The sequence below is a fragment of the Lissotriton vulgaris genome, chromosome 9 (assembly GCF_964263255.1).
Source record: "Lissotriton vulgaris chromosome 9, aLisVul1.2, whole genome shotgun sequence".
Classification (NCBI taxonomy): Eukaryota; Metazoa; Chordata; class Amphibia; order Caudata; family Salamandridae; genus Lissotriton; species Lissotriton vulgaris.
In genome coordinates, this window is record NC_141697.1 from 138,623,913 (window position 1) to 138,649,897 (window position 25,985).

General features: G+C 45.5%; 1 protein-coding gene and 1 non-coding gene across 5 annotated transcripts in view; one reads left to right on the forward strand and one right to left on the reverse strand.

Moving 5' to 3' along the window:
- The window catches only part of ZNF106 (zinc finger protein 106), a 303,557-nt gene extending 277,823 nt beyond the window's left edge, over positions 1-25,734 (forward strand). For 3 of the 4 annotated variants that reach the window (XM_086937207.1, XM_086937206.1, XM_086937208.1), the window contains exon 23: positions 24,541-25,734. In XM_086937207.1, the coding sequence (XP_086793333.1) occupies positions 24,541-24,600 (60 nt within the window). In that variant the 3' untranslated portion in view covers positions 24,601-25,734. The remainder of the gene's footprint in view (positions 1-24,540) is intronic. The other variant, XM_086937209.1, reaches the window with a different exon arrangement.
- LOC147689731 (small nucleolar RNA SNORA68) lies at positions 13,688-13,816 on the reverse strand. The gene has a single exon (XR_015300260.1). It is a non-coding gene; the product is annotated as a small nucleolar RNA SNORA68 (small nucleolar RNA).
- Positions 25,735-25,985: the final 251 nt, after the last annotated feature.

The following is a 25,985-nucleotide window of genomic DNA, read 5'->3' on the forward strand; positions in this document are numbered from 1 at the left end:
TAATTCAGCACTGGTCTCCTAGGGCCAGCACTGGAGTCTTAACTTAGAACAGGTTGGTAATTGCTTTTCAGTATTTTGTAGGATTTTTAAAGGATATCTCAAGTTTTCAAAAGAAGACACTTAGAAGAAATTTCATAGAAAAGCATACAATGGGTTCCTATGGAGAAAATACAGATTACTAGTAAACCCGGTTGGGATTACTTTTGCGGTTCAGTACTGGGCTGAAAGGTACAGTACTGCCTTCTCCCCTGATCACAGGTGAGTACTTCGGAATTCAGACTTTGGCTGAGTTTATATGAAGATTTTCAATTTTCAAAACTTCATACTTAGAACATTTTTGAGTCAAAATTGGTCAATGTTATCCAATGGCAGGTAAGTGAGTTACCGGTTTCCAGGTGAGTACTTGGTTGGTGAAGTTAGGTTCTGGGCATAGAATCAGGGGTCCCCCAGGGTCGGGTAAGTACAGTTAGTTCAATCCCAGCGGCAAAGGGGCAACCGGGTGCAGAGGTAGGTAGGCCCAAGGATATCCAATGAGGGAAAGGGGGCCTTCGGTTGGTGGGCTCCTGGTCACTTGCTCAGGGCAGGGGGGGGGGGGTAGTAGGATAGGGCAAAGGTGGCTCAGCCAACGGCGCTAAGGCGGCTGGGCGCCGGGTGCTCTTGAGCTTTCGGGCGCTTAATGTTATCTAATGGGAAAGGTAAAAAAGGAACAAAGGCTGCAGGTTCGGGGACGGAGACTCTCCAGGGGCGACCAGCACTTCGAGAGGTAAGTTGGGATCTTGGAGAACAGGTAGGTACCCAAAGGGAGGCACAGGGGGCTGTAGGGCGCCGGGTGCAGGGGTGTCTTTGGGTGTCGGAAAAGCTTACCCTTGGCTGGTCGCGATTGGAGTGGCCCCTGGTTCTGAGTCTGCAGGCGTCAGCTTGTTCGTCGAGGAGGGTCTTTGGGCACTGGACTTCGGGTCCCAGACGCCGGGGGGACGTCCTCGTGGTCTTGGTTTGGTTGATCCCGGCCCGGCGGGTGCAGAGTGGGCTGGTCCAGAGCTTCCTGGTTGTTGCAGCAGAGCCTCTGCTGATGGGAGTCCCAGTCTTCAAGAGGGTCAAGGCAGGCAGGTGCTCCGGGTGTCCCAAGGTTGCTGTCCGCAGGAGTCGCCGGGATTAAGCAGGAGCAGGTTCCAGGATCGACAGACCGGTAGGACTGGGGCCAAGTCAGTTGTTGTCGTCCTGTTGTTAGCAGCTGCACGGCGGGTCTTCTTCTTGATCTGGTTTCTTCTTTTCATATCGGGATCTGAGGAAGAAAGGTTCAGGGAGCCCCTAAATACTGAATTTAGGGGCGTTACAGGTAGGGCAAGGACAGGGACCAATGGGGCCCTGCCCTGGGGTGAGTACACCCCGTAGACTGCTCCTCTTCTGTGGGATGGGGGCAGGAGCCTAGCTGTGATTGGGCAGTGCTCCCCATCTTCAAGATGGCCGGAGCCAGGGGTCGTGCTTCACCTCGTCTCCCCTACCTGAGGGGTGGGGTTGGCACAGGCTGGCACCGCCCACCCCCTTTCCTGACGTAGTTTTTCCCTCCAGAGTGAGGGGCAGGATTGGTGGGGGCTGGTTGCTGGTCTGGAGAAGCTCACAGAGGCGGCATGCCTTTGAAGCTTCCCCCTGCCCATCCTGGGGGAGGAGACCTAGCACCTCGCCCAGGATGTGCATTGTTGCAGGCCCAGGAGAGCATGGGCTCTCCTACCCAGGGGTCCAGCAACATGTCTGCTGTGTGGCAGCCTCTGCAGCCACTCAGCCAGACGTGGATTGTAGGTTAGGTTTTCAGGGGGCATCTCTAAGATGCCCTCTGGTGCATTTTACATTAAATCTCACACTGGCATCAGTGCGGGTGTAATGTGCTGAGAAGTTTGGTACCAAACTTGTCAGCCTTCAGTGTAGCCATTATGGTACTGTGGAGTTCGTAATGTCAACCTCCCAGCACCATATACTCTTAATGGCATCACTGCACTTACGGTGCCCAGGAATGGCCCTGGGTACTGTGGGGGCACAGGGCTCATGGACCTGGGCCCACACCGCTGGCATAGGGCACCCAGCTAGAGGGGTGACTGATGTATGCCAGGGCAGTGTGTTTGTGGGCATAGCATACAAGGATGTGTGCCATGTCGACTCTTTGTTTAGTTCTGTACTTAGGCACTCACCCTGCAAAAGGCAGGGTGTGGGTACCAAGGTACAGGACCCCTAAGGGTGACACAATAAGTGATGCAGCCCTTAGGGGGTCTTCACTGGTCGCCATGCCCTGGGTACCTAGGGTACCATTTACTAGGGGATTATAGGTGGCTAGAGCTGCCAATTGGGTTTTGTTTCAACACAGTTTTTAGGGAAGGAACACAGGCCCTGGGTACCTGGTTGGCAGGAGCCCAGGGCACACTCAGTCAAAGCACATCAGCAGTCAGAAAAAAGTGGGGGCATAACAATGCAAGAAAGATGGCCCTTTCTCACAATATGGTTTTCCATGTCTGGAGCCTTGTCAAGATCTGTCTACCAAAAAAATTCTGGCTATTGTCTAGTAAGCTTATATGTCTATAATTGGCTGGTACGTCTCTGCAAACTTTTTTATAGATCGGAATAATGGCAGCACCTCGTCAGAATGGGGGTATTTTCCCACCCGTCTTGATGACATTACTCAGATCATTAAGATATGGGACCCTTACTTCAGGCTATGAATGAATGAAACTCTGTTTGTTTAGACCATAGTCTTTAAACACAACGGGAAACCACAATAAATAAATTACAATTCAATTCATTAAAACTTCCTTACAGAATATTCATGATAAGAATACGGTATCCACATCCTTTCCCTAATAGCAGCAACCTTTTAACCCAAAGAAATGCAATATTGTGTATATTAATCTAGATAAATAAGTAACAGTACAATTCATTAAAAATACATCATCAAATATGTACATATTAAAAATACGGTATCCACTTCCTTTCCATAATAGCAGCAACATTTCGACTCATTTCAATAGTATATACATTAGACTGAAACATTTTGCATAAGCTGGGTGAGGGTATCATAGAAAGAGGGATAGAATTACTAACCCCCCCTTCAGTCTATCCCTCAAGAAAATTTTTATGCCTTCTTATGTAATTCCCCAATGCAATGGCAATTTCAAGATTTGACATTTCTAAAAGCATTACTATAGCTTGAGCTTGTGACCTTATTCCATATTTTAAGAAAATTGGGCGTAAAAACAATTTCCTCAAAGGTAAAACTTCTAGACAATCTACCAATATGTGCAGAATATCATTTTTAGATCCAAGACCACATTTACAAGTTCCATCAGCATGTATCATTTCGGCCTTTGTTTTTCCCTCCATCAGCCACGGGTTAATATCAAATCGTCCTCTTAGTATTTCGCACCTCAGCTCATAGTTCGGCAAGGTGTCCAGGTACGGGTACCACGATTCCTTTACCCATGAGTTTCTTGTACTTTGCACTGATTTCTTTTGTATTCCGGTATTCCAAGTCATTCTTCCTTGACTGTTCCTGACCTTGGAGTCTGAGTGAACTCTTGGTAAATTCTATCTCCAGTGAGTGCTGAATTACTCTCACCTTTAATCTCTCCGCTATAGACAGGAGTTTCTTTCTTGCTTCCCTAGCCCACTTTAGGCTGCTACTTTGGATCTCCTCCCTACACCATTGTGAGACCTTCTTCACATCCCCTGGGTCCTGGCGTTTCCAAAATCTTAAAAGTGACATTCGGATCTGAATGCTCCAAGCTGCTGTTCCTGTTTCCATTCTAACAGCCTGGATCATTGCAGAGCTTGGTAGAGACAGTAAGGTTTTTAGGATCTTCCCTTTTTCCTGGTCCCATCTGCATTTACCACTCAAGTACAGGACTTCTGCCCCATACAATATATGCGTGGGGATCATTGCTTCATATGCTTTTAGCATTGGTTTGTGGGACATGTCTTCATATTCCTTATTACATTTTTTCAGACCGCAAATTGAAGATAAGGCTTTTGCTTTTTGGGCTTCTAGGTGAATACACCATTTTAGGGCACTATCAACCCAGAGACCCAAATATTTATATTCTTTTACAATCTCCAGTTTTGTTTGTCCTAAAAACCAGCTAAAAATTTTATATTTTTTCCCCAAAGCATAAAATCTTCGTTTTATCCACATTTACAACTAAAAACTTTGCCTCACAATGTTCTCTAAAAAAATGTAATTTCCTTTGGAGCCTGAGCTCCGTTTGGTCAAGTATCACAAGGTCATCTGCATATAAAAAAACATGCCATTTTATTTCCGCTCATTGGAAGGCTTGCACTTCTTTCCACTTCTAATACTGCTGGTAGGTCGGCCAAGAATAAGGCAAATAGCAGGGGAGCCAGAACGGAACCCTGTCTTAGCCCGTTCCCTACCCCTATTTTCTGTGTCAGTGCCCCTTGTATATCTTTAATTACCTGGGCCCAATTTCCTCTGTATAATTCCTTTAGGATGACCAATAACCCCACCAGTATACCGTACCTAGTCAAGCATTCCCATAGACTCTTGCGATTCACTGAGTCAACAAAACAGCAATACAATTTCCCCTTCTGCCCTATTGACTTCCAGGCAAGTGCCCAAAAGGCAAATCAGTGTTCTATTGTAGAGTGGCCTTCTTTAAATCCCCCCTGTTCTACCGGTACAACTAAATCCTGTTCCGCCCAAACTTTCAGCTTTCCTAATATTATTTTTGCAAAGATCTTTTCCCCAATATCTAACAAATTTATTAATCTGTAGTTCTTTGGGGCATGCATATCTCCGTTCTTATGCACCGGTCTGATTATTGCTCCTTTTACAATTATTGGGAATATTTCCCGTTTCTAAAATAACTTGAAACATTAGCGAGAAGAATTCTGCCCACCAGTTCAGCTGTGATTTTATTATCTGGGCTGGGAGATTGTCTGGTCCTGCTGCCCTAGTTAAGTTCAGGGTTTGTATTGTATTTTTCACGTTTAGGGGTAAGAAATCTGCTTTGAACTCTTCTACTAGCCCGCACCACCCCTGTGGCTCCCCAACTTCCGGTTCACTACCCGGACTATACAATTCCAGCAGATATTCCTCCCATGCCGCCTCTTCCACCACACAATTCATTGAAGCAACTGGGAGTTCTGCTGCTGATTAAATCAGCTTCCTGAACTGGTGTAAGTTCTTTGTCTCAATTGTCTCCAGCAGCTTTACCCAGCAGGTTTCTTTATGAGTTCTTTTTGCGCTACTGATTATCATATTATATTCTTTTTTAATTTTTACAAGCTTATTTGCCCTTTCCTGTTCATATTAAACTACGTGCTTCTCTCCTTATCGCCCTCTTCTTTTTTAGGCAATCCTCAGTGAACCACTTTCCTTGTCTCTGTGATACGGTTTGGTGCCGCTTTACATTTTTTGAGTCCTTTCTGAGTTCACCCCGGAGACTTTGAACCACTTGTACTAATTTGTCCACGTACCAATGTAAGCCCTGCCGTCTCGCATTTCCCAGATCTAGGTTCTGTTGTAGTCTTTCCAACCTTGCTATATTTTCTTGTGATAGCCTCGTTGTAATACACCTGGGGTACCCCACCTGTTGATCGATCACTTTGTCACAGGGCTTCAGACTATGATAAATAAAGGTCTCCAGGAGCCTTTTCTTTCTTCATCTGCCTTAGGGCAGGCACCGTTTCAGTTAGGGAGAAGCTTGCGGGATCACTTCTAGGCAATAGCCTCCCGTCTTTCAATAAGAGTTGGAGCAGCGCGCTCTGATGCAGAATCTTTCTCCTTGTTCTCTGCCTGGGCCTTATCTTGGTCCCACTCACTGTAAAGGGCCCCAAAGTGGGCTACCCACTTATCTGGATGAACTACTGCTTCAAGTTGGTTATCAGTTACACAAGTACCAGCTGACACTAACTTCCAGAAGACCTTTGAATCTGTTAGATGTAGCCGCTGTTCAGATTCCCAGCTCCTTTTGAACTTAGTCAGAGTGGTCTTGTAAGTGTCCCTGGCAGAAACTATTGCTATATGATTGCCCTTCTTTATGGCTGCTAATAAGCAGATTTTTGCAAGATGACACTCTTTAGAAAACCAGCTAGGGGAAATCTTTTTGTTACGCCCTCTGTTCCCAATGTTCATTAAGAAGGACCTCAATTGCTCCCTTAATTGACAACGCAAAGGAACAAATTCCGTCTTGGGCAAGTCAGTCAAATCTATCAAGGACAATTTGTCCGCAAATAACTCATATATTTGGATTTGAAGCAGAAGTATATAATCTATATTGCTGGTAATGAGTCTTCTTTTAAAAGATGGACGGGGTTCTGATTTTGTTACCATTAACTATTCTCTGACCATGAAGTAAGGCCATATCCTCCAGCTGCATTGTGGTAGCGGATAGTGCTGGATCATGCTGGGAGCCCTAGATGTACAATCACCTGCAATCATTTTTAGGGCCCTCCCGTTGAAGTGATCCAACATATGTAAGAGATAATCCACTGTACAAGATTGTGTGTTATGAGGAACCAATCTAATGTACATATTGGCAATAGCTATATATCTGACCCCATGAGGGGTGGAAAGTTTTATTTCTAAACGCAACAGATCCCTGCTATCTAATTAGACTACTTTGGCTACTGGTAAAAGATCCAGTCTCAACCAAACGAATTGGACCCCGTTGCTCTTCCCGCCATAGATGGCACTGCATTGACACTAAATATAATCACACCAGATTGCCACCCAGGTCTCCTGAAATAAGATATGGTGTTGATCCCCCAACCCCCGCTCCCCTTTTTACATTGTGGGGAACTAGACAACAGTCCTGGCCCTCTAGGTCTTGTGAATGTTTTTCAATATCCACTGGGTTATGATGGATTTCCACCACAATTCCCCTGACACCTAGCTGGCCCAGGAGAATATTGTATGGACTGATCTTCACCTCAGGCTCCATTGAAGTCAGTCATTCTCAGATAGATTTGAGTACTCATCTGGAATAAAGGTACATTGGTAAGGGGCTAGAGTTTTACAGGCTCTGGTCGTGTTCTAACTGTTAAGTATTTTGGGATGTTATGCTTAATTCTTATTTGCGACTTTATAACAGGCTTAAACCTCAATTCCTATGCAATTAACCCTTTTGCCAGATCATAATTTTTTAATTTCAACCCTATACAATCAAATAGGGGATTAATGTTACTAAGACGTGTGACATACAACCTGTCCTCCCTTATAATGGATCTACATCCTCTGGTGTATCTCAGCCAGTGTATGACTTTGTTAACACATGAATCATGTGTTTCCCTGGATCCTTTCAGGATTTTGGGGACGTTCGTCAAATATCATATGACTTATTAATAGGTTTGTAAGGGTCAGTAATGTTTCTAAGATAACTGTGTACTTGACTCTCTTTGTCTGGATGTTGGTTTTGTAATTGATTTCCAGTGTAAATTGGGGTTAAATCTCCTTTTAGCCAATGTCCCCCAGAACTATTATTGGGAGCTGCTGGTTCTACTCTGGCCCAGTTACCTTTGGCTAGGTGAGCTGCTTTGCCTGTGTGTGCGTTTAAGCTCTGATTAGTGTGTTTGGCATCTGATGAGGGACTTTTATTCTTATTTTCCTCCAGGGTATTATTAATATTTACTGCCAGGGTTGAGAGTCTGTCTAGTTTATCATTTAGCTCCTTGGCCAGCCTATCCATATACTCACGCAGGCTTGCAATCTCACCCGCTCTGTTAATCACACCCCGTCCCCCCACCCCTTCCTGAGCAGGCTCCTTTTTCTTTCGGCGCAAGTAAACCATCTACTTCTATCAGCTTGTCAATGTCACTCAAGGTACAATTCTTTGCTGAATGTCTAGGTAATTTTCAGCTCCTCCTGTACCAGTTTATTTTTTATTTTTATCAGAGGCCTCACATTTTTACCATGGTTGCGTATAGTAGTTGGCTATTTAATGCACACTGACCTAAAGCTGTATCAAGAAGTATATTCACTGGAGGTTGGTCAGTGATGAATAGCATTTCACAATTACTACGCAAGTTATATAACTCTGACAATTACATACAAGCAAGTTGCTATTATTATGTGCACCTCGTAGAAGTCAATTCCAAATAGCCTGCTCTTAAGGGCCTTTGAAGAGGCCCGGCAACCCATCACAGTTTCCAGGCCAGCAAGAAAACCTCAATAAGAGGCAGGGCATTGGAAGGGTAGGTTCAAGATCAAGTTTGAGACACTCACTGCTCCAGTGACTGGGTGAAGTGTGCCTCTTCTGAGTCTCAATTTACAATACATATTAAAGGTTGAAGACACTATGTTGTCAAGGGTACTTAAATCTCCGGAAACGAGGGGCAAACACCTTTATCTTTGATGACCAAAATCCCCCAGCGTAAAACTTTTTTTACCTGTCACAGTGCAGATTGTGATCAGAGCCAAGGGAGATGGACCTGCCCTGCTTCTTCCTGTTGCTGATGGGTGCAGGACGGGCAAGCCTTTCGCCTGCACGTGTCCTACGTTGCAGGACTATGGGACGCGATATATAGCGCCAACGATGTTAAAGGTTGTTGCTGGGACCGCCTCTTGGGGCCCTTAGTATTCTAGCCAATGTTGTCCCCTCACTATTAAAAGCTGGAGAATTCATACTTCGGGACTGAGGGACTCGCTAATTATTGCCAACATTGTTACACGGGTGCTGGTTGGTGCAGGTACCACTTCCTGGGGCCCGAGTATTCTAGCCAATGTAGTCCCCTCACTATTGAAGAGCTGGAGAACCTGAGCTGCAGGACTGTGGGATGTGCTATATAGCGCTGACAATAATACATAGATGCTGGTTGTTGAAGGAACCGGCGCCTGGGGCCCTACGTATTCTGGCCAATGTAGTGCCTTCACTATTGTAGAGCTGGAGAACCCGCCCTGCGGGACTATGGGACGCGCTATATAGGACCGACTAAGTTGTACAGGTACTGGTTATTGCAGAGACCACCTCCTGGGACCGTGAGTATTCTTGCCAAAGAGAGCTGGAGAACTCCACAAGAAGTTTTTCCACTGCAATACCTTCGTTCACCCAAGTGTTGCAGGTAGGTATACACAGGTCATCAACCTGTCGGAATAGATCCATTTAACCAACAATACTGTCTAAAAGCTACAGTACAAAGCAACACAGCAGTGGGAACCCCACTGTGAACTCGGCCATTGTAGGCATGGATTGGCCACACACAATAGGTAGGGGCAGTCCTTTCTGACTGTCATGAATGCTGGGTGGGAAAGGCACAGGGCCTGGCCAAAGACCATGCGCGATAAGGGGTTGGCCGTCCCAGCGGTTGGGTGAAGGGTCTGCCTGAAGGCCGTGCATGGCATGGCAGGGGTTGGCTGCCCTTGTGGGGTTGGGTGCATGGCCTAGCCGAGTCTTTTGACCGTAGGGATTAGCCGTCCGCCGGGGGGGTTGCATGAAGGGCCTGGCAACAATGCCCTGCAGCCAAAACCACCCCTGCTCATGGTAGTGGCAGAGGTTAGCTGCCTCAGAGGATTAGCTGCCCACAGAGGTTTGGGTGAAAGACCTGGTTGGAGACAAAACTTAAGCCATGCTGAGCAGGGTATTTGGCTGAATATGCTAAAACAAACAAAAGCGACATTGTCTGAAAAAAAACAGGTTACAAGGACGTTCCAATATAGTATGGAAATAAGATCTAATCTTACTTTCAAAAAAGATTCACTGAAAAACCAAAGATTAAAGTGATATCGTTAGATGTTGATCTAACTTAAAAACGAACACCCAAAAACAATAAAATCACTGAAATATAGTTTGATTCGATTTTTAATTTTATAGATTTAATTTAAATTTTACAGAGCACTGTGCATGCCTATAGGCGACTTGGCACTGACTTTCTAAGTCGGAGCTAACAATCACTTGCACCGCACCATGATTTGCTTACAACCTCACATATTACATCACTCGTGACATGTTAAACAACAGCATTGATGATATCACTAATAGAATAGATGACAAATTATGTTGATTAAATCACTGTTGGCCTCGACCAGCGGATATGATAGTTTGCTATACCCTCTTCATACTGGGAGATATTCAGCGAAGTACATGTATACCCAGTTTTTCATAACCTATGTAGTAATAATGAGAATAACCTGTCGCAACAAGTAGAATATGAAGCATATCTGTGAAATCACTCACAAGATCTTATGCTCTTTTCCTTTATTAGTATTTATGTGTTTAAGAAATGTAATGTGTCTGTAATTATTAATATAATAAACAATTTATTTAATAGTAAACTTACACATGTAAATTAGTCACAAGTCTAAGGTAACTTTGTGAATAGCACCGATAAGGTGTTGATAAACAATAATAAAATAAACAGTTTATTAAAGCATGAATGCACAGTGTTTGGTGATTGTTTTACTTAATGAGATGTACGTGTTAAATACTACATCCGGCGTAAAATTTAAGTCACCAGATTTAAATGTATGCGTTAGGCACGGATACCGCAAGCACAACAAGATCCAATGCTCAATCCTCTGTAGTTGGTAAAAATAAGTTTGACATAATCCTGAAAAGAGCAGAATGGCGTACACAATTAGAACAACACTCAAAACCATACTGTGATTTGAACCAATTGGGTGTCGCCCATACATTATATAGTCTTCAATAATGTATCGGGATTTTAACGGAACTTCTGGAAATAAATGTTTGAGGCATGTGAGCCGTAGATCACATGCTTTGCATACTCCTGCCATCATGTGTTGGGTCCAGATGTTTGAACTTTGTTTGTCTTCGAAGAAGTCTTTCCAGTCACGAGGTAGGTGACTCTTAATTTCGGTGATAGTGCACATGGACATCGACTCCATTGTTAGATTGTTTTTTTCCACCATCGGGTTCAGACGTGAATTGCTGTGCTCCTGTTCGACACGTTTCTTAGGTTCCCCTCGGTGCGCAATCCACTTACCCTCGACAGTATTGTTAATCGATCGTGTTTCCATTCTCTGCATCTCTCCAGATGTCAAGCCTTGTACAAGCCATTTGGAGGTGGGCCATACATCACAGAATGTATCTCTTGGCAGAACACCCCCCAAGAGCAAACAATCAGATCGCATGTCTTCTCAGCAGGCAGAGACAACAGATTATCGAATGGGAACTTCACCCTCAAGTCTAAGCTCATTCTTTCAAATGTGGGGTTTTCCACAGATTGATCTGTTCGCAATACACCAAAACTCAAAATGCCATAACTTCGCCTCTAGGTATCCACACCCATTGTCCAAAGGCAATTTTCTATGGATGAACTGGTCAGAAATATTTGTCTACATTTTTCCGCCTCTCCCACTCATTCCACTAGAGGCTCGGAAGCTCAGACAAACATCCTTCACACTGATCCTAGTAGATCCTACATGGGTCCATCAACCTTGATTCACTAACCTGTTGGGGCTCTCACTAGTTCCTCATCAAAAACTACATCTCACACCCAGTATCCTCACACAGAGCCATGGAGAGAAAGGACATACAGATCCCAAACATCTCAACCTAGCTATCTGGCACCTGAAATCATGGAGTTTGGCTATCTGAACCTTCCACCAGACTGTATGAATATCATTAAAGAAGCCAGAAGGCCTACTACAAGGACCTCCTATGCAGCTAAGTGGAAGTGGTTTGTTATATATTATAATTACAACCATACCAACCTGCTAGATGCTTCCATTAAAAAAAGAATTTGTTTCTTACTACACTTGCAGCAGTCATGATTGGCTTACACATCCATACGTTTATATCTTGCTGCAATAGCTGCATACCTTCAAAATAGACAGCATCTGTTTTTTTCAGAGTACTCGTTAGCAAGGCTTTAATAGAAGGACTCAAAAGAGTTATTTCACCAAGACTTCCACCTGCTCAAGTGTGGAATCTTAACATTGACCTTACCAGACTAATGGGTCTACCCTTCGAGCCATTGCACAAATGTGAACTGCAATTTCTCACTTTGACAGTTGTTTCCTCGTTGCTATTACGTCACTGAGGAGAGTTGGGTGAGGTTCAGGCACTAACCATACAGGAACCAAGTGGGATCTGCCTTTCACATCAATCAATCTGTTGAGTTGCCGGATTCAGTGGTGGCAGAACAAGCTCTACACACATTAGATGTTAAACGAGCATTATTGTATTACATAGAAAAACAAAACCATTATGTAAAATTACGCTCTTTGTGGCTTTTGTTCCACCACACAAAGGCAATCCGGTATTGCTCGATGGATAGTTAAATGCATTCAAACATTCTATGCAAAAGCAAAGAGGACTTTACCAGTATTCCCTAGAGCGCATTCCACCTGCAAACTAGGGGCTATTATGGCTTTCTTAGGAAACATCCCCATAGCTGACATCTGTAGAGCTGCAACATGTTCTACACCGCACCCATTCACCACGCACTATTGTGTAGATGTGTTAGCGAGACAATAAGCTAATGTAGACCAAGCAGTACTTAAACACTCTTTCAGACAACTGAAACAGCTACAGGTTAGCCACCGCTTTGGGAGAATACTGCTGTATAGTGTATGCAAAGCATGTGATCTACAGCTCATATGCCTCAAATGTAAAATGTTACCCAGTAAGCATCTGTTCTTGGCATTTAGAGCTGGTGATTCACATGCGTCCACCCTGGTTCCTATGCCTGTTGCAGTTCTCTCTTACTTCATATACATACACATGGACATCTCTATTCTACTCTTATTAACTCCATTCTCGCCCTTTGTGGGGCGCATTATCAACGAAAGGAGAAGTCACCTACCTTGTGACTGGAAAGACTTCTTCGAAGAAAAACAAAGTGCAAACATCCGGACCCAACACTAAATGGCAGGACTATGCAAAGCATGTGAATCTACAGCGCTACATACTAAGAACAGATGCTTACTGGGTAAGTAACATTTTCCATTTGCACCTTCTTTATCTCTAGTTTATATAGATATATTGCACATCATGACAAATGTTTATTGTAAACATGGATACAGAAATCCACACATAAATAATGTATTGTTACAAGAAGCTTTCATTTTTCCCGCATATTTTTGGCAACAGACCTTTGATTTAAGCTGCAACCTATTTGCAATACACATCTGCAACTCACAGTAGTTGCGCTGAGTCTCTACCTTGTTTAATAAAGTACTTGTACTAGGACCCAAAAGTAAATCACGAAAAGGATGTATTTATTCAGGAAACAGGACTTCAGCCTCCGTCTCACCAACTGTCCTTGTACATAATAATCAAGTTCAAGCTCCATATCTCTAGAGGGGATTAGTATAGGGAAATATGCAATCAATTTGAGTGGTGGACAAGTTAGTCTGTTACTTTGTTGAAGAGGAATAGTGGAGGAATAAAAGACGCAAGGTCCTAGAATTCTTTTTTTTTTTTTTTTTTTGTGAGTTTATAGCCCAAAACCTTTCTTCCCCACTACATAACTTAAAGGATATATTACCTTTGGCTTGCATTGCAGGTGTAATATCATTTATACTAATCAAAGCACTGAAAAATTCACTCTGTAATGAAACGCGTACCGGCTGCTGTCCATCTCCGGAGAAAGAACCCATGAAATTCAAATGCACCGAAAAACACACGATTTCCCACATCATGACCAGAACCTGAATTAGCAATCATATCAGATTACATACCTGAAACAAAATGTAATGACGCTTGGCCGCAGATGGTACCATTTAAGCAGTAGCATCTTCAGTTTCACTTTCAGGGGCACATAAGCAATTGAAAGGTGACAAGGTACAATGAATGTCTGCACAACAGGCAAGAACATTGCAATAAATTAGTGCTCATTGGTGTTTGTATGCATTTCTCTAAAATTCAGAAATACAAATTGTGAGGGACTACAAAAAAACCCGTTAAACAAAGAAGGGGGTAGTCGTTATAAAAACCGTTTAAATAGAAAAGGCAAATCATAATTAACAAGTGTTCGAGGCATGTGGGCTGCTGAATTCATATCTGTGCATAGACCGCCACCTAGTGTTGGGTCCGGATGATTGCACATTGTTGTCCTGGAAGAGTCTTCGAAGTATCACGAGATAGGTGGCTCCTCCCCTGGACTACAGTGCGCATGGGCATCGCCTCCATCCCCAGATTGTTTTTTTCCGCCATTGGGTTCGGATGTGTCTCGGTTCCCTCTGTCGGAACCGATAGTTGTTCAACTTCTACTCGAGACCAAAAGGTCTTTATTAACAAGTTTCCCTTGACACGAATCCGATGTACAAAATTCCATCGATCCTAGGAACAGCAGGTGGATATTTCAATTCCCTATATTTGTGTTCACAGGTAGTATATGGACATCCGAGAAACTAGCCATCTATAAGAGGAGCAAGTAAGAAATTAGGACAGCTCCAGCCTCCATATTTTTAGTCCAACCGAGCAAAGAAACAAAATCAATTGTGTTCAGCAGAACTAACCTGGGGTTTGGCAAGTCTTGTAACTAAGTACATTGTGCTACAATGAAGTAAAAAGACATATATATGCAGCTGCTCTAGTCTATGTTACTTTAATCAATTGCTAAACAAGTTCCTGCATTTAGAATTATGTTAAAAAAAATACTCATCGTTTTGATCAATCATACACTCAATAAACAAAGGAAATAATGAAGCACAAAAAAATAAATCAGGATCACAAATATTTATTAGCCACACAGTAAAACACACCAAGGAGTTGAGCGAAATTAGATTTTCAGGTACTCAGACTGTTGGAACAAAAAACAAACTGTGGGGCAGATTTACAAGCCCCATACGCCACATTTGCGCCGCCGTTGCGTCACTTTTGGGACGCAGCGGCGGTGCAAAGCCAGCGCCATGCTGCCGGGTATTTACTACGTGATGCACTTTGTAAAGCCCTGCGGCACATGTGGGCGTTCCAGCACGGGGGGGGGGGGCGGTTATTTTGTCTGGCGAAGGAACTCCTCCTAAAAGTCACTTTTACAACTATGCTGCGCCAAAACCCTGCACCTGCTTGAAGCAGGCTTAAGGATTGGGGGCACCCTGAGCCTTGCTGATGCTGCGTCGTGCTTGCGACGCGACTGCAGCAATGCGTCACCTTTACGGCATCAGATGCGTCACGCATCTGTCTATTCTTGCCCCATGGTGCGCTGCATTGTAAATGCGGCGCATCCATGGTGGGGCAAGAGGTGTCTGCTGTGACGCACAATAACTGTGGCATTCCTGCTGATATGCAGGGATGCGCCAGTTATTGTAAATCTGCCCCTTTATGGAGACACAAGGTGAGCTGTTTCACAAATTTAATTGTGGTGTTGTGCTGCATTTTCAAGACGAACTGCAAGTTATCTTAGATGATTCATTCATTTTCAGGTTAAAAAAACTTGCAGACACTCACGATAGACTAGCAAATTCATCTTTGTGATCTCTTTCCCTCATTGAACTACCAAATTAAAGGGCAGGCTTAAAAACACAACTTATGTCTATTAAGTGGTTTATAAATAGAGAAGCTATAATAGATGAAGCAGGATTTCGCCAGCCCAAAGACACTTTGAAACACGTTAGTATTTAAATGAGGATTCCTGAATATAAGAAATTAATAGTGAATTCTTAGAAGCATCTAGAGTTCAAGAATGTGCCTTTCAATACTGCTGTCACAGAGTAATGGGGATGTACCAATGGCACAGTATTCGGAACTATATTAGTCTTGGTGACAAATCAGCACATCGCAATGTGAAGACCTAGCTAAGGGATCAGGTCATCTTCATAATGTAATGAAACTAGCTAAACTATACAGGAAAACCTCAATACAGATTTTTCAATATGCAATAATCAAAAATGTTGCAACAGTTACAGAAAGTAAAGTTACCAGGCACAATACACTGTTTCTCTGGAAGCCTTCTTCATCTTAAGTTGAGAATCGAAATACCAAAAGCGTGACTTGGCAACAACATGGTTGGGGGCAAAGATCAGCATGCGGTAAAGGGGAGGGACTTTAGTTTTAACTATAGGCAAAGTCCGCCCAACAACCTTCTACTCCAGCAGGTTCCCAGAGATTCATTCTATATCCTGACCAAAACTTATTGCAAAAATATGGCAATGGTCTGCCGCACGCCACATACTGTGTGCTTTCCCCAGCCAACTTACCCAGGTACCATCACCTTTTTCTTTTGAGATCGAGCCTAGAGTCAGCGCTCATGCGCTGCTCTGCGAGACTTCTTGTAGTGGAGTACGGAATAGAAGCCTCACCCACTTTCCGCCCATATTTGTCATTGGCTTCAGTCTTTGTCTTTTTTAAATGCTGCCTTCTGATTCAGTAATCAGCTTGTTAGCCCTTCCTTGGTATAGCCTTGTCCTCATTGTATCCTCCCATGGCGACTGGCCCCTTTACTTCGGTTGTTACACAGTATGTCTTCCTTAGTGGAGAAGCGTGGCTCAGTGGTTAGAGGCGGCAGACCCGGAAGCTGAGATCGACCGTGGACCAGGGTTCGATTCCCCGCCTCGGCGGGTCTCGGGCTCAAAATTCCACGGACTCGACAATTCTCGCTCTGGTGCCTACTCAACTCACGGGGTCACACTCTGCGACTCTGGGCAATAGCTTGCTTAATCTCCACAACGGCCCCTCGCGGCGGGATGCCTGGCTTTCACCTTGTGGACACCCTGCCGTGGTTTCTCACAGGGGAATACCAGGACGGGTTCCCTAAGCAAGCGCCGGGACGCTTACGGGCAGCTGTGCGCTTTACAAGTCCAGCACATTTACATTTACATTTAGTCTGGCAGCACTATATTCGTTATTGAGTTTATCACCTCAGACGTTCGGTGAGCAACTCCGGGAGAAAAGGCATCATGCGCTGCAATGGGCGACGCAGAGGAGATCCGATAGACTCAGTCCGCGGGGTAGGCAGAGAATCGAGTGTTTTTGTGAGCAGCACATTGAAAGAGAAGACATGCTGCATTGTGTGCCTCAGAGAGGCGAGTGTCTCTCACCATCACTGCGGCGGTGCCGGTATTTTACTGAGCTGGGCTTGACCCCGGCCTCACCACCACCACCGGCGGCAGCAGCTGACTCACAGTCGTGAGCCAGACACACCCGGATCAGGCAGATGGTGTTGGTTACCCTACCGGATCCAAGTTGTTGCGGCACGGCCACGCAGGGGGCCCGCCTGTTGCCATGACGTGGCTCGCTTGAGAACTTCAACCAAAGAAGTAAGTGCCTGAAAGAGAGTGACACTGAGCTCGTACATTAATCTTAAGTAAACATTTGTGCTGTCACGCATCAAACTAGCAGTTTGCTTTTGAATTTCACAAAAATGTGCAATGCTTGTTCCTTATTGAGAGGTTCTCCAAGGATTACAAATTTGACATGAGGATGCAAAGGTTTTTCCACATGCCCCACCATTGCTTATGAAAGCCCTGATACCGGCATAGTTACAGATAGATCACAGAAAATAGCTGTGCATTTCTTATACAGTCGATGGATCTATCAAGAAGGGTATTTATAATGCTGTCTACACATCCTTACAAAAGGGTAGCTACTTGTAGAGACTTGGCCTGTGATCCTGAAGAAATTAAGCCGTTCGAGGCATGTGGGCTGCTGAATTCATATCTGTGCATAGATCGCCGCCTAGTGTTGGGTCTGGATGATTGCACATTGTTGTCCTGGAAGAGTCTTCGAAGTATCACGAGATAGGTGGCTCCTCCCCTGCACTACAGTGCGCATGGGCATCCTCTCCATCCTCAGATTGTTTTTTTCCGCCATTGGGTTCGGATGTCCTTATCTCGACTCCAGTTCCAAAAACTTGTACTCTTTTTACTCCTAAGGCCAAAAGGCCTTCACAGCGTCTGTATTGTATCGTTCGGTGCCTGTCCCCTTTCGAGTTCTTCAATCGACGTCGAAAGACGGAATTTGTTTCGACAACACAGGCCCAGACTACATCGACGATGGAACGGACCCCGTTCAAGCGGTGCCCCGTTTGTAATTCGAAATACTGCAACTTAGATGTGCACCCAGTGTGCAATACATGTTTGTCCCCCCGACCACGACGAGTCAAAATGTTTCACCTGCTCGAAGTTCCGCTCGAAGAAAACTATTAAACTTCGACGCGCGGCGAGGCAGTCGGCCCAACAGTCTGCCCTAGCACCTGCGAACATCTTCGATGCCGGAGACGAGGAAGTCTTCCATGATGAGGAAGAAGAAGAGGAAGACGTTCCCGAAGAAATGTCGGAACCGGCGTCGGAGCAGGACTCCAACTTCGAAGTGGACGAGCAAGCAGAAGAATACGTCCATGACCAAGACGTCGTCGAGGTAGGGGACGACGATGAGGCCATTGGGGCCGTCGATGACGACTCCAGTGGAGAGCCGAGCCCGCCCGCAGTTACGGGGCCTATCACTAACATTCCGCCCCCTCCGGCTCCGGTCGAGGCATCGCCGAAAGGCCTTAGCCAAGATCCTTCCACACGGTCTACAGCCCAGCGCCAAAGCCAGGCTAAGACCCTTTCCAAGGAGCCATCGGTCGATTCTACGAAACCGAAACAGCGGAGCCGAAATCGAAACCGAAACTACTCAAGATGGTGGTCGATTCGACGTCGAAGCACGTTCCCACAAAGACTGTCGACGATCCTTCGGCGTCGAAGATGCCCGTCGGCTCCAAGACTGGGCCATCGAAGCAGGCCTCGACCAGCAAGTAAGTCTTCTCGAAGGGCTCGGCGTCGGCGCCGACGTAGACGACCAAACATGGCGAGAAGAGCAAAGACCTTCCGTCGAAAAAAAGTCTCGAGCCAAACCTGTCTGGACTCAAGGCTATGCTTGGAAAACGCGCTGAACCCACGACCAAGGATGCCCCGAAAGTGTCGGCGACGCCCAAGGATGGGGGCGCCACGCGCCGGGTGCTCGATTCGACGCGGTCAAGCGAGCGGCCTACTCAGGCGTCGAAAAGACCCGAATCAGCCACTTCAAGCTCGAAACCTCCGGGCTCAGCACAAATAAAGTTTGGGCTTCCGCCTACGGCCCGCCCAAAGCATCTCGAACGCCATGAAACCGCCGAGGCTTCCAAGACGTCGAAGGTGTCCTCCAAGTCCACACACGAACAGGTCGTCTATCACGAGCCTTCTTATGACAACCAGGCTAAACTCTTTATTGACTCGGAGTCGGGCAGGCTCACCGTCCACAAGCGGAAGATCGCGCCTGAACATCCCTTGGAAGGTTACAGGATTCCCCTCAAAAAGAAGGTGGTCTCATCTTCCTCTCCTGTTCTTTTTGAACCAGTTCAGGACTATTCGCAACAAATATCTCATTCTCCAGCACAGAGTGAGGAGGACTTGAATGCAGACTATGGCCAAATGGCCTACTCTTACCACACAGACACTGATCAGGATGACTCGCATCAATAGTCAGGGACAGGGGATCAAGGCGATGACCCTGATGACCCTCATACCGCTCCGGACTCCCAGTCCTACAATGTTAAACCATCTCCAACTGAGGACACCGCGGCATTTAATGCATTGATTGAGCGTGCAGCCCTTAACCATGACGTCGACATGCATGCCGAGCCAGTGGATGAGGATTTCTTATTTGACACCTTCTCCACATCTGAACGCTCCACTAAGACTCTACCCATGCTTAAAGGGGTCCTCAAGCATGCGACGGACATTTTCAAGGAGCCAACCAAAGCCAGGGTTATCAATCCCCGGATCGACAAGAAATACAGGCCTGCCCCAGTGGACCACACCTATATCAAAGGCCAGCTCCCCTTGGACTCCCTCGTGGTGGCTAATGCACGCAAGAGGGCTAACTCTCAATCCAGTGGTGACGCTCCCCCTCCGGACAAAGAGTCAAAGATCTTTGAAGCGTCTGGAAAGCGTGTGGCAGCGCAAGCCGCTAACATTTGGAGAATAGCCAATACACAGGCCCTGTTGGCTAGATACGACAGGGCGCACTACGACACACTAGAACAGTTAGTGCAGCACATGCCTGAGATGTACAGAGAAGGTGCAGAAATGATTATACAAGAGGGGAAATTGGTCTCCAATGCGTCAATCAAATGCGCACTGGACGCAGCAGACAGCGGCAAGGGCAATTAATACTAGCGCGATGCTGCGACGCCATGCATGGCTGCGCATCTCAGGGTTTAAATCCGAAATCCAAACTACTCTTCTCAATCAGCTGGTTAACCCGGACTTCCTGTTTTGACCGAAGGTTGACACAACACTTGAGAAAATGAAAAAAGACACAGACGGCGAAATCCATGGGGGCTCTGCAGTCCCAGCAGTTTCGAGGCACTTCCTTTCGTCGCTCCGGTAACAGGGGAGCCACAAGAGGACAGGCTCTACAGCATTCCCAGTACGCCATGGGCAACACGCAATCTACCTACACGAATAACACCAGGGGTGGATACCGTGCGAACAGCGCCAAGGGGAGAGGACGCAGCAATAACAACGCCAGATCCTCCGCTCCCAACAAACAGTGACTTCTTGTCACTGCCCCCCGACCATCTAACGCCTGTCGGGGGAAGACTCCAGCAGTTCCTGCCACTCTGGGAAGACATTACAACAGACAGGTGGGTGAGACAACTTATCCGGTACAGCTATTGTCTAGAACTGACCTCCAAACCCCCCCCCCCCCCCCCCCCCCCCCCCCCCCCCCCCAACATACCCCCAAGGAACCGTCCTATGTCCGCAGAGCAATAGAACTCGTGCCTGTAGAAGAGCAGGGTACAGGGGTGTACTCTCTGTACTTCTTGATTCCAGAAAAGGACTGGTCCCTGCGGCCCATTCTAGACCTCAGACCCCTCAACCAATTCATCCTTTCAGAGCACTTTCACATGCTAACCTTACAACAGGTCCTGCCGATGCTCCGTCAGGGCGACTTCCTAGCCACCCTGGACCTCAAGGATGCATATTTCCACATTCCCATTCACCCAAGTCACAAAAAATATCTCAGGTTCACTATCAACAATCAGCATTACCAGTTCAAGGTTCTGCCGTTCGGGGTCACTACTGCTCCCAGGGTCTTCACCAAGTGCTAAGCGACTGTGGCGGCGCACCTTCGCAGGCAAGGTGTTCACGTGTATCCCTACCTGGACGACTGGCTGGTTCAGGCCAGTTCAGCCAAGCAGTGCGGCCGCGATATGTCGCGGACCATTCACCTCCTACACAGTCTGGGGTTCTCACTCAACTACGCGAAGTCTCACCTGCAGCCAGCCCATGTGCAACAGTACCTAGGGGCAACACTAAACACTCAGTCGGCCACAGCGCAGCCGAACTCTGCCAGGGTCAACAGCATGCAGCTGCTCATTCGGAGGTTCAAACCTCAGCGATCCCTCCCAGCGCAGGTGTTCATGCAACTGATCGGTATGATGGCATCCTGCATATTCATAGTCCCGCACGCGAGACTGCACATGCGTCCCCTTCAAGAATGCTTAGCCCGACAGTGGAACCAGGCTCATGGCCATCTGAAAGACCTAGTGTTGGTGACCGGTCGTGCTTACAACTCTCTGTATTGGTGGAAGCTGGTGTAGGACAGGCTGTTCTCAGAACTCTCTTTCAGACTGCTGCAGCTGGCACGGGCATCCGCCGGTAAGGAGGTAACTGATATTTATTCTATGCACAGATATGAATTCAGCAGCCCACATGCCTCGAACGGAATATGCTACTTACCAGTATGCATCTGTTCTTGGCATGTAGGGCTGCTGACATTCATATCGCCCACCCTCCTCCCCGGTGCCTGTCGCAGCTGTAGCTCTCAGAATCATTTTCAGGCATGGCCATCACTTTCAGTATTACACTCCATCTCTGCCACAATGGCGAAAAACAATCTGAGGATGGAGAGGATGCCCATGCGCACTGTATTCCAGGGGAGGAGCCACCTATCTCGTGATACTTCGAAGACTCTTCCAGGACAACAATGTGCAATCATCCGGACCCAACACTAAGCGGCGATCTATGCACAGATATGAATGTCAGCAGCCCTACATGCCAAGAACAGATGCATACTGGTAAGTAGCATATTCCTTTTTTTGAAAATGCAGAATTAAACTGCCATGTTACATGTTTTTTCCAGAATTTGAAAAGGGCAGTTTATGCTCTGAGCTAGAGGCAAGGATTTCCGCAGTTGCTTGCCGTGCACTCTAAATGCTCTCCCTCCTAATTTAGTTTTCTTCGAGGCGTTTGCTCCAGCCATCAGACACATTATCCAGGGTAGGCAAAGTCCCAGGACCTGCCATAGGGGCCTTACTGAAGCGAGTGGACCCACACATTAAGAGTTGTCTAAAGTAGACTTTATTGTAATCTAAAGCGCCCACTACACCACATCTGTAAAACAGATCCTTGTCCTCTAAGATCCTAGCACCAACTTACTGACATACTGGTCACTGTTAGAACCCTAGTACCATCTGAGCCTTCTTACTCCAACATTCTATTCTAACATGACATCATAGAATCACACTTACAACACTGGCATGCCCGGGTGCCACCCCACTTGTGACGCGTTGCAGCGTCACCTGCAATGGCGGCGGGGAATTTTAAAACTGGTGAGGCTTAAATTGGTTACCCGAATTGGAGTAAGCAAGTGTGTTTGAATTATTATTCTATGGGGGTTCTGTGAAACCCCAAGAAATGTCTGAAAAAAATAGCACCAAATGTTACATTTTACTTACATTTTGCAAAAGCATTTACAAAAACGCCAAAGGTTTTACAGGCAGTTCGAAAGGACGCTCATGAAAACGTTTCATGTCACTCATGCTTCCCCTTTGCCACCCTCCTTCTCCCTCATCTTTTCACTTTCTTTCAATATGTTTCTCTTTCCACTCATTCTAGCCTTTAGCTCATATTCCCTTCACCTCCCTCCCCTTTTATGATCTTTCCAATTCTCACAATTTTCCCTCTAGCTCTTCATATCACTCTAATTTCTCTTCTTGCTCACTCCTCTCTTACAGCAAGTGTGTTTCTTATTCATGTCTCTCGTGCTCCTAAACCCTTTTACTCCCCCTTAGACTTCTAATCTCCTGGTTCCTCATCCTTATCTTTAGATGGGGCCTCTAGCCATGATCTAGGGCACAGGAAATGACCACAGGGAAGCACTCTTTAGGAAGCTATTCTGCTGCTTGCCAATGTTTCTTTTTTGCCACAATTTCTAAGATTTGGGAGGCTGAGTGGTTTCGCTGAGAAAGAGAGACTGTGTCCACTATTGTAGAAACTGACCCCACTGTCTTGGGGAGGCCAGAATCACTGAGATACAATAGGCCCAGTAATTTTGGTTTTGTATGGCAGCTTCTCCACCCACCATCCTCGTTCACCTGCCTCCTTGCTTCACTGTCTGTTACATCCAGAAGCCATAGAAATGTGTCAAGGACAATCTGCTCACAAAATACACTCCCAGGATGGATCACTCTAGGAGTGGTTGTCCGGGCTCAGAGATACCCCCGAGCCTGCATCTAGAGATCAAACAGTCACTGTTGCAGTCCATCTGCCTCCAAATTCAAAACAAGCATTGGCAAAGCCAGTAGGTCTTGCCTACAAAGCTATTGGGTTTGCCAATGCTTTTTTACCATGTTGTACAGCAGAACTCAATATCAAAGTGTTTGTGTCAGCCATGCTGCTGTACAACATGGCTAAAAAAACATTGACAAAACCAGTTGCGACCTAGGTGAGACCTATAGGCTTTGCCAATGCTTTGTTGAAATGCGAGGGAATAGGTTAGGAATGGGTGGGTAGTGGTTTTTCCTTCCTCTTTCTTGGTTCGTTATTGATGTTAATTGATCTGTTTTCCTTTGAGGGAAAGTTAAATATTTGAAATTGTGCTTTGGATGCAGTTGCTGCAACTTATAATCTGCTTTGCTTTACTTATGCTTATTTGTCTAAATAAGCATGTCCATTCACACATCTTACACCACATATAAAACCTCTGTGTCTTTTGCGAAATTTAATAAATAGATTTGAGAAGAAAAAAAATATGCATCATTGATGTTCATGATTATCACAATTATAAAAAGTATTTCTGATTTTTTGTGTATGGAAACTATTTAAAAACTCCATTCCAGAAAGAGAGGCACAGACATTTTCCTTCATGGTAACGATCAACTTCGACAAGGTCACCCCATCATTCACCGATTAATATGAGCGTTTGTGAATGCAATACTCTGTAGGCAGTAGAACCGAGTCACAAGACAAAAGGAAAAAAAATAAAGGGGACCAGAGTAGAAACACCCTGACCACCTAGGGTTGCCAGCCTGACAATATGAAATATTCAAGACAGTGACTCTATGAAACACACCAAAGCCAGAGAACTGTATTTACAGCTAAATCACTTACTTATTGCACTTATCTGTACCCAAATTGGGCCAGCTCCAGACTTGTGGCTTGAACCCATTGATGGTTCTTGGTTATCCCTGAAACCTCCTGTCAATATTTTGCACTAAAGGTGTTTTCTAGTCATGTAACTAGTTAGGGCAGTGCAAGCTTGCCTCTTCGAATTTTGAAAACAATAACTTGAGTCCTTTGTAGTTGTGTTGCATTTACAAAAAGTTAACTTAAATAATTTGTACTTGACTAATTTCTGTTCTCTGTCTGTTGTTTTGTCTTTCCTTAAGCAGGATGCTACTGGACACATAGAACGCCATGCCGAAGAAGACAGCAAGATAGACACGTGAACAAGTTGGCACCTCCCATATTGGGAAGCGGATTAATAACTTGGACTATTCCATATGTTAAGCGCCTTGTAACTCTCATCTGTAATGCCACATGCTCTTATCCTCTAACACCTATCTTTAACTTTCCCAAATCTTTTTTCGAGTTAAGAAAAGAGGGGTATCACTGCACTGCAATGTGGTGTATAAATAAGATATGTGTTGGAGCTTGAGCCAAAAAGCATAACATAGAGATCTTGTTTATAAATAGCCACACAAACAACCATGCCTCTTCCCTACACTTAGAGAGACCCTCTCCTTGAGTTAACAGTGAAAATAGCACTGGGAGAATACCGTGCTGTTAAGGTTCACAATCTATCTCCGTAGCATATGCCGGTGACAATCTTGCATTCATTTCCCTGCTCCCTTGTGAGCTTACAAACCTCAGTAGGGACTACTACATCTATTGGACAAGGTCCTCAATCAGACTACCTTGCAATCATTAGTAACTTCTTCAGGATTCGGCTTGACCTCTATCGTTCCATGCTTGTATCTTGATGCCAGACTATTTCATTTGAGGGGTAGAGCCTCACAGATGAACCAGAGCTGATTAAACTAGGGTTAGCAATTTTGGGATCAGCATTGATCTGTCTTCTAATTTGTTCCCTAATTTAGTCTTCTACCCTGTCTTTTCATGATACATGCCACTTGTTTGCAAAGATTACAAATGTTGTGTATTTCCTCTTTTGACATACCACCACCATCTCCTAGGCATAAGCTTCCATGTGAGTGACACTGAAACTGGTCAGACCCCCAATTAGCAAAAAGAGAGAACACAGACCAATCTCCTCATGTGCACACACCTTTGCTTTGCAAGTCCCTGGATTCCAAACAGAAGCTGGGTTTAAACATCCGCTTAGGGGTATGGTGGATCAGGCTGAGGCAAATCATTTCAGCAGTTAAGAAGTGAAGAGACATGGGGACAGGTTTACGTTTTTACCCCAGGCTGGCTTTTCATATGCAACTGCCTCCCTCTTGTCTGAGAGACCGGCAAGAAGTGTGCATGTTTTAATGTGGTACTTTTAGTTTGTTGGTGTTTTTAAGAATTGGCCTATTCGTTAGACACAGTGGGAAAAAGGGATGCATTCTCCTTCCCCACCTACCTAAACAGCCCAGGTTCGGGGCAGATACTCGTTTATGACCTGTTTGGAAGGTATAGGCTAATAACGTTTGCATATATGGCCGCTCTGGCAAAATACAGTGAGGAATGGAGATCCTTAGGACGATGATCAACTCGTTGAAGCAAGTATTCAGTGCACGCCCTTTTACACATTGATGAGAAAACTGGCACATTAATTTCTGAGCATTCCTTATGGAAATGAAGTGCGAGAAACTTGTCAGTAAACTAA